Source organism: Apaloderma vittatum, unplaced genomic scaffold, assembly GCF_000703405.1.
Source record: "Apaloderma vittatum isolate BGI_N311 unplaced genomic scaffold, ASM70340v1 scaffold357, whole genome shotgun sequence".
Classification (NCBI taxonomy): domain Eukaryota; kingdom Metazoa; phylum Chordata; class Aves; order Trogoniformes; family Trogonidae; genus Apaloderma; species Apaloderma vittatum.
In genome coordinates, this window is record NW_009724312.1 from 24,453 (window position 1) to 33,248 (window position 8,796).

At 52.8% G+C, this 8,796-nt stretch overlaps 1 protein-coding gene across 1 annotated transcript in view; it reads right to left on the bottom strand.

Annotated features, from left to right (window-relative positions):
- Positions 1-5,615, bottom strand: part of LOC104276190 (GRB2-associated-binding protein 2-like) — a gene marked incomplete at both ends in the record, with an annotated part of 26,729 nt that extends 21,114 nt beyond the window's left edge. Inside the window, one exon of the mRNA XM_009872416.1 lies at positions 5,315-5,615. Within this exon, the coding sequence (XP_009870718.1) occupies positions 5,315-5,615 (301 nt within the window). The remainder of the gene's footprint in view (positions 1-5,314) is intronic.
- Positions 5,616-8,796: the final 3,181 nt, after the last annotated feature.

Consider the following 8,796-nt stretch of genomic DNA (forward strand, 5'->3'; position numbering starts at 1 on the left):
CAGTAGGTCCCTGTGTCTCTTTAACTGGGGAGCCCCAAACTGGGCACAGGATTCCAGAGGTGATCACACTAGGGCAGAGCAGAGGAGGAGGAGAATGGGTTGGAACAAAGGTTGGACTCCATGATCTTGAAGGTCTCCTCATGATTCCATGATCCTATGATTCTGTGATTCTATGATTCTATGGTACATGGTGAGGAACACCAACCAGATCTGCCCCATCTACCCCATGGGTCAAGCTCAACTCAATCACAACCTTGCTCATCACAGTCATCCTGCCTGCTGTGGGACAGACTGTCCTCCAAGCGAGCTGATAGTCAACCCATATCAGAGCTTAAGGACAAAGTTGACGCCAACCGACTTGTTGACAGATACTGAAGTGAGGGCACAAGACTCTGCAAGGGACTACCTGCCCAGCTGCCCTTGGCTACTCCCTGCCCAGCTGCCCTTGGCTGGCAGGGAAGCCTGCAGACACCGAAACACAGCCCATCAGGGCCCAGGTGCTTTCAGGGACACAAGGACACCCCCATATCTCCCTCCCTGACCCCATTCCTCAGCCCCCGGCATGGCACAACAAAGCCAGGGCGCAAGGAGGGAAGGAAGGAGGCGTGTGCCGGGCACAATAGCAAGGAAGTACCTGGTCTTGGCACGGTCATTAGCGTTTTCCCTTTGGGTCATTAGTGCTTCCCCTTTGCTTGGGTTCCCTCTGGCCATGGGAGAGGTGGAAAGAGCAGAAACTCAGGGGCTGCCCTGGGGCCATCACCTCAACCGGGCTCCAGCGTGCGGGGATGGTGAACACCAGCGATTCGGGGGCATCTGGGGGAGCTGGGTCATTTGTGACACGCAAATGTATGCGTTTACTCTAGTCTTGCTATACCTGCAGCCTCTTCACTGAGGTTTTGGGCAGCTCCCGTCCTCCCAACAAGTCTTCAGGGGTAGCTCTGTGCTGGTTTTTCTCCAGCCCCCTTAGCTCAGCAAACATCCACCCAAACCTGGCTGCAAGGAACTGATGGAGTGAACGGCATTGATGGTCTGATGCTGGGGCCAATACATTTTTTGGGGTGCCATACAGGCTCCTAGCACTGACAAAAAAAAAGTCGCAGCCAGTCAGAGATCCCCACGGGACCCCCAGTCAAAGCAAGTCAAGAAATTTTCTCTCATGGGCTGGAAGAGGGGAAACGGTGGAAGGTCTGGGGCAGCCAAAGAGACCCACAGTGGAGACTGTGCACGTGGGGTGTAGGAGATCTCATTGATGTGAGCAGAAAGTCACTGGAGGCTGATCCAGCAAACTGTTGGAGTGAGCAGGGCTGAGCTGACGGAGGAAGGAGAGACACTCAGCTCTTCGCTAAAGATTAAAGCTCGCCCCTGACTTGCACTCGGCAAGATGGTAAAAGCCTGGAGATCGCTGGGGATCGATCCCAGCCGTGATGCAAAACGTCAGCACCTGGAGATCGAGCAAGGAGTGAGCTGGAGACCCGGACACAGGCCCCTGGCACAAAGTAGATAAGTAAATAAAAGAAATAAGGTCCCAGATGAAAAAAAAAAAAAAGAAAAAAAAAAAGAAGAGGACATGCCTGGGCTGGGTGGGAGAGGCCACCGCTGGCAGACACAATCCATCGGGGCAGGAGCCCAGCGCCATCCTTTTCCCACGCCCCGCTCACCCCTTCTGAGCAACGGGAGCCTTCAGCTCAGAGCAAGGACGTTTACTCACCCACAAACACTCCCTTCCCTGCTTCCATGGCTGTATTAAACCACAAATAAGTTCTTAAACTCCCCATGTGTTTGCTCAGCACCCCTGAATCCGAGCCTCCATGACACCTCTGCCCCAGGGAGGCGGTGGCAGAGGAGCTCCAGGGGTGGCACAGTCACTGGGATGGAGTTAATAAAGGGATCAACCTCTCTGAAAGGAATAACCTGTGCACGGGATCCCTGCAGGGACACACCCACCGCAAGGAGAGAAATTAAATCACACGCTGCCACAGCTGCGCCTCTGAGTTGTACCAGGGATGGGACGCGGCGCAGTTTTGGCCAAAGCATCCGCTGCAGGAAGGGTTAACGGCACACGAGATATGTTTAGTGGGATATGGTATGTTGTGGTGTGGGTTGTTTTTTTTTTAACTCCAATAGACAAAGCACATGAGAAAATCCAGTTCACAGCTGAGCCCTGGCTGCCTGCCCACTAGGGCAGGGAAAATGCCGCTGGTTTGAAAGCCTTTCTCCCCCAGCCTCTGGCCCAGGGCCCCCGGCAGGTCTCCCCTTCTCCCCTCATCACGTTTTAGCCCACTGAGGTGGCAAACTGAAGTGGGAAGGCAGCGCCGAGCCTGGAGCAAATCTGTTCTCCTCGAGCATCATCGGCTTCCTTGGACCCGCGGAGGAACCCGGGACCCTGCGAGGCTCCGTTTGTTCAAAAATAGCAATTACCTCTCAAAGTAAATAGGTGTTAACCAGAAACAAAGAAGCTTTACCGCAGTCTGGGTAAACACCTCCGAGTCAATTTAATTTCGGCAGATGTAATCGCACAATTATTTTCACGTTGGGGCGGGGAACGAATCCACTGCGGCTCCTCTTTGGCGGCGCCAGGGCAGCTGCCGGCACCCGCCGCTTCCACGGCATTCAGGTCCCCGAGGCTGAAACGAGCTTCCTCTTGACAAACCAGATGTGTAACGCAGCTGGCGATCAGCTCAGCCGGCGGCTAACCGTAGGAGGATGTTAAACGCCCCCTAAACTCCAGCCTATTTCTTAATCCTCAGAGTCCCCCAGTCTAGACCGGACATGAAGGACTAATGTGAAAACCAAGCGCACAAAGTTACCCTCTCCCATCGAGCTGCAACAGAAGCATCAGAGGGTATAAATTCGTTTGGCCTTCTAATTTTTTTTTTGCCTTTTGGGAGCGTGTGGTCAGCATCCAAGCGTGGCCCCACCAGAGGGTTTGCAGCCACTTTGCATCACGGGGCGCAGCTGCTTTCAGGTTGCCTCTTTGCTCACTACATCAGGCTAAAAACCAACTGCACGCCCATCTTTCCCCTACCGTGGTGGGGAGCTGGTGAAATAGGCTTTTACTCAAATTGTCCCAAAAGCTAATGAGCTTGTCCTCTGCCACCGGTCAGTTAAAAGCAAACCGTGCCCAGTGGCTGGGGCTCAGCAGATGCAGGGGATCCCTTCGAGGAGGAGGTAACTCAGTGCGTGACGGCAGCGATGGATGCGAATACAACCCAGCCCGGCCATGGGGCCAGACCCAGCAAGGCTTCCGGGTCAGTATAGAGCTGTCACACACCCAAGAACGAGTACAACCAGAAAAATGTGCGCGGTGGCTTCCCCAGCGGTTTCTGATCTCGTTCCACCACGCTGCCTGTCTGCCGGGAGAGGGAGGTTTAGTTAATCAGTTGCTACAATTAGCGTGGAGCTATTCCTGCCCACGATGGGCACCTCTTTCTCCCCTTTTTGGTGCATCCAGTTATGAACCCATTCATTCTGCGAGGCGGAGGTCACGACAAGGCACAGAAAAGCTTGAGGGCGAGGGGGTGAAGGTCTAATAAGGAAGTGCCAGTGGTGCAAAGAAGCTGGATGATGGGCTTATGTATGTCACGATGGACAAGACGCCCAACACTCATCATGCTGCAATGGCCCCCAAACCTCTCCGCCCAGCCTTGGGCCGTGGGTCCTTCCAACAAACATGATCTGATTTTGGAAATCAAAGATTTATTTCCCATCACTTAGCAGGGATGGTGAAGGAAGGGTGAGCGTGGGGTCATCGCTTTGGCGAGCACCAGAGCGAAGCACCAGCCCTGAATAATTCATGCTCCCCTCTCCTCTGCAGCATCTGGACACATCTGCTCAAAAAATCACGCTTCAGCAGCTGGGTGCTGTTTCGAGCGGATCCTCTCCCTACAGCATTAACGAGCCGTGATTTTGTTACCAATGGGCACTTTTGCTCCCCTTTTGCTGATGTCACTCCACAGTCCTGCAGGGAAAAGCGCTCAGATCTCTGCAGCCTGACGAGCCCCGCGTGCCCTTTGGGACGGATGCGCTTGCAAGCAGGAGATTGTTTTTCCTTTCGCTGCCCAGATTTATATTTCACTGAAGTCCAGTATCGATCCTGCTGCCGCTGGGCTGAAAGCTCATTTTACTAAATGGGAAGGAAAAAAAACAACCCCACAACAGTTCCCCTGGCTGAACGCATGCAAAATGGAAAAATACTGCCACAAAACAGCTCTTAAAAAAAACCACCAAAAACTCGAGTGATTTCGCCGTACCTCGAGGATCGCGCTGCCGACATTGGAGCGGGATGTAATTTATTTGGCCTGACCTTTCCCTGAAAGGACCGTTATCAAGGATCCTCTCCACCACTCACACGCTCATCGCCAAGGTGACGTCCACGTTTCATGCGTCAGTCGGTGAAGATCGCGCCGCGATGCTTTGTTTGCTGTCCTGCCTGACAGGCTCTTGGCAGGGCTTCAGCTCCTGCGGATGGCAGCTGCTCCGCCAGGGAGCAAAACACATCCAACCTCAATGTTATTATAGGGAGTTTCATGTAGAAAGGGCTGGAGTGCTCTGGGTGAGACGGGACGGTGGAGGGGATAAAGCGAAGGTGCCCAGAGATGCTACCAGCGGGACCAGCAGGTGACCGCGGCGCTGCGAACCACTCTCAGCCCCCATTCTCACCCACCCATCCCATCTCTCTCGGGATTTACGTGAGCTCTCGCGCTGCTGCGGAAGCAGAGGCAGCTCGCCGGTGCTCGCCACAGAAGTTCAGAGCTTGGACAGTGGAGCACGACCGGTGAAACAGGTGCCACCACCGCACAAAACCTCCCGATGTTCCCCTCTGCCCTCCCAGCATTTTCCCAGGACGCAGATGGGGAGGACGTTCTTCCCGTGACAGCCCGTCAGCAGTGGGGACAACCACAGCAGGGTGGGACACGGTCCCAGGAAAGCTTCTCCCCAACCCCAGCAAGGGGTTGAAACCTCTGAGCGAGGGGGATTTTCACTGCTGGTTGCCATGACTTTCAAAGGCCCTTCGATGGTGGATGAGGACAAAAGCTGCAGCTAAAAGAGTGCCCAAATCCCACCAACTTCTGCTAAGAGACTCCAAGGTCTGCAGTTATGAGGGGAAAACCGAAGCAGGTGGCTCATATGGGCAAAGCCTGCTCTGCCTCGGGTGTTCAAAGGCAGGAAGCCTCATGTGTCCATGCATCTCCCACTCCCACCCTCCAAGCCTTGTTGCAAGCTGCCCCCCACCCAGATGTGATCTGAAAGAGAAGCTGGGCCCTGTTAGGATGACAGGAGACACTCTTGGCCAGGGACAAAGCTCTCACAGTACCTGTGTTCTCCTCGGACTGGTTGAAGCCACAGATCTGGCAGATGCTGCGAACCCACTTGTTCATGTCGTCCTCGGTCTCAGCCACCAGGTAGAAGGTCCTGTCACTGGTCTTGATGTCGAAGATGTAGCTGTCTTGCAGCTCCTTCTTGTTGAAGGTCAGGCCTGCGTCCACTTGCTCGCAGAAGTTGAGGTTGATGACACGCAAAGGTTTCTTGGAGTGGTCATTTTTGTAGTACTCCAGGACGTCGGGGTCGCCACTCATCCGACCGCTGCGCAGGACAAACCAGCGTTTCTTCCATGCCTGAAACCAAGAAGAGAGGAAGCATGAAGCCCAACGCTCAAGTCATGAGGACCAAGAAACCGCCACCAGGCACAGGGTGACACAGATGGAGACGACACCTCTGTGCCCAGGGAGGCCCTGGGATGCTGCTCAGGACATCCTGGCAAGAGGTGCACAGGCTCAGCTCGCTTCATCAGTTCAATATTCAAATCCCACTGGGAGAATTAAATACCAAAACATCATCCTATGATCTCAAGATGACCCCAAGAAGCGTTAGGCTTCAGGCTTAGCGCAACCTTCCTCCTACCCTACAGCCCAGCCGCGCTCCCATGACCCAAACGCCCTTTCCTCCTTGATGCAAGGTTATCTGTGGGGTGGCAATGCCGGCGATTGCCGTGCCAAAATGCTTTCCAGCAGCTTGGAAGAGCTCAGGCACTTCCAACACAGCACCCCGGGCATCCTGTTCGGTATAGAAATCCCTGAGAGCACCACAGCACGTGTCTGCAGATACCAACCACGCCAATCTCATCTCCGTTTAAATGCCAGGATAGAAAGGCCAAGAAAACCAGCGACAACCTGGGGTTCTTTTCTGGTTTGTTTTTTTTAAATATCAGGAATAATGCCAGGGAGAATCCAAGCTTCATTTGTGCTTTTCAGCACCTTCTGCTCCCTGGTATGTAGAAAACTCCTTCGCAGAGGAAAAGGTTATCATTGATTCTTCTGTCAACAGCGGCCCCTGGCCAAACCACCCAGGGCGTGGACTCAGGGGCGTTTCGGTGTTCGAAAGCAAACTGGCAAAATAAATGTCAGCCACCAGTCCTGGTGTTGCTGTAGGGGTGGCCAAACAATTTTTACTGCCTTAAGAGCGGTAAATCAGGTTTTCCAAGCTATCGTTTGGTTGAGGGAGTTGTTTCTTTGCAGTTGCTGCTTTCAGCTGCCCTGACAATCGCAGCTGGGAGCCCAGGGGAGGAAGAACGGCCGCAACAACAACGTGCTAAATGCTGCGTTACACAGAGCATCGTGCAGGTGTGACTCCTCATCCCATGGGCTGGAGACGTGGCTTTTTGGGGGGGGTGGGCTCTGCACGAGCATCCTGGCGTCTGCGGGAGCGATGCACGGGGGTGAGGGACCACCTTGAGCTGCTCCCCACCGCAGAGCTGTGCTGCTTTGCAGAAGGCTCAGCTCCCACAGCATATGGAAGGCAGGGACTACGTCTAAGGTTAGTCCTTAAAACACCTGAGTCCATTCAGGCTGCCTTTGGAAGCAGCGAAGGTTCGAGAAGTGCCTGAACAACATGGGCTGGATGCAGCCCACGCGGATGAGCAGGATGATGTCTGGTGCAACTAAGAAAAAGTAACGGATGATGGTCCCTGGAAGTGCCCAAGGCCAGGCTGGACGGGGCTTGGAGCAACCTGCTCTGGTGGGAAAGAGGTGTCCCTGCCCATGGCAGGGGGGTGGGAAAAAACAATCTTTAAGGTCCCTTCCAACCCAAAGACGTGGTTCTACGATTACCAATGCCCCTGCATGAGCCAACACAGACCTTGGTTTGCTCCAAGGGAGGGGACATGATCCTCATCATCCTGCCCCAGCTGTGGACATTTGGCTTTTCTTCCGAGATTTACATTATTATTGTTTTGGGCTTTTTAAAAATCACTGGTATTGGGGTTCATTCGATTATGACAGGTTGAGTCATGAGGAAGCACATGATGCCCCTAAGAAGGAAGAACCAAGAGCCACAAAGATCTTTAGTAACCCAAGAGAGGCAGCAAGGCGAGCGGCGTGGTGGGACCCCTACTTGGGAGAATCGATGGCTGAAAAAAGGGTGAGGTGTTTTCTCTGAACACCGTACTTCTCAAAGGCTTAAAAATAGCTTCTGTTGGTGTCTCTGAGATTTGCAACCGAATTAGTTTTGCACTAATTCTCAAACTCGTTCCCGGTGCCAGGAAAGCAAGTTCAGAGCAATCTTCCAAAAGCAGCGGAGCAGCAAATTGCTTAGTGAGAGGACGTGCAAGGCTGACAGATCTTGGTTTCATCCAGGAGACGCTCACCCACTTCTCATCAAAATGGCAGCTTTTAGATGAGAAAAAAACCCCTACACAGCAGAGCTGAGTCCACGAGGGAGGCAGAAAACCAATTTCACCAGGCAGCGGCAATAATTTGCTAGTCCACCTCCTCGGAAGGGATCACCCAAAGCATCAAGAAAAAGAACTCACTAGCATTTTTTTTTTGGCTCTAAGTGGAAAATGCCCCATTAGCTTCTTCCTGTTGACACTGAGCCATTTCTTTGCAGCCACTTGACAGGACTCACACACCACTGAGGGGGGTCTAAAGGGAGATCAAGCACATGAACCACCACCCAAATGAAGACACATCCCACACCAGTTCTTGCTACTTGGCTCATTGCTTTCCAACCATTTGGAGTCAAGCCTTGCAGCACCCCTTCATGTGTGAGAAGCTCCACTAAAAAAACCCTCAAACTACAGAAGCTACACTCCAGAATTTCAAGCTTTCACGGAAAAAAAACAGGAAGAAATACAGCAAGCAAGGCCAACAATGCTACCACAGCTTCTCTTTTCACCAATGTGAGCGCCACAACTTCTCTTTGGTCTGTCTGGCGGCAATGGAAAGCCCCACGCAGTCAATATCTGGCAGAGAAGACAGTGTAACTCACACAGGCTGGTGGTATTGGGTAAGTTCTAACATAAGGTTGTTGTAAGAGAATTGCTCTTGCCAGGACAAAATCTCTTTGAGGTCCCTCAAAGAACTCAAGCCGTTCTACGGTTCTATCTCCCACTATCTCCTCCCCGTGGCAGGACCAGCCTCCTAAGATCAGCTTCGGAGCCGGAGCAGTAAGCATTGACCATGAGAAGAGAATGAAAGGAAACAATAAAGAAATGGCCAGGAAAATTCTTATTTTCGTGACCATTTTCCCCATTTCTTTGAATTTTTGAGCACTGAACCCCTCAGGAAAAGGATTCGGCCTGTGTTTGCCAGGCTGGGGCTCCTCTTGGAGCATCTCGTGGCACCAGTGGCGTTTATTTCAACACATCGCGATATGTGGCAAAGGATACGCAGCCTGCAGCACCTAGCCCATCCTCCTGGGACACCTATTTCCCCATTCCCACCCATCAGCATCACCCAAATCATAGAATCATAGAACGATTTGGGTTGGAAGGGAACTCAAAGACCATCTAGTTCCAAC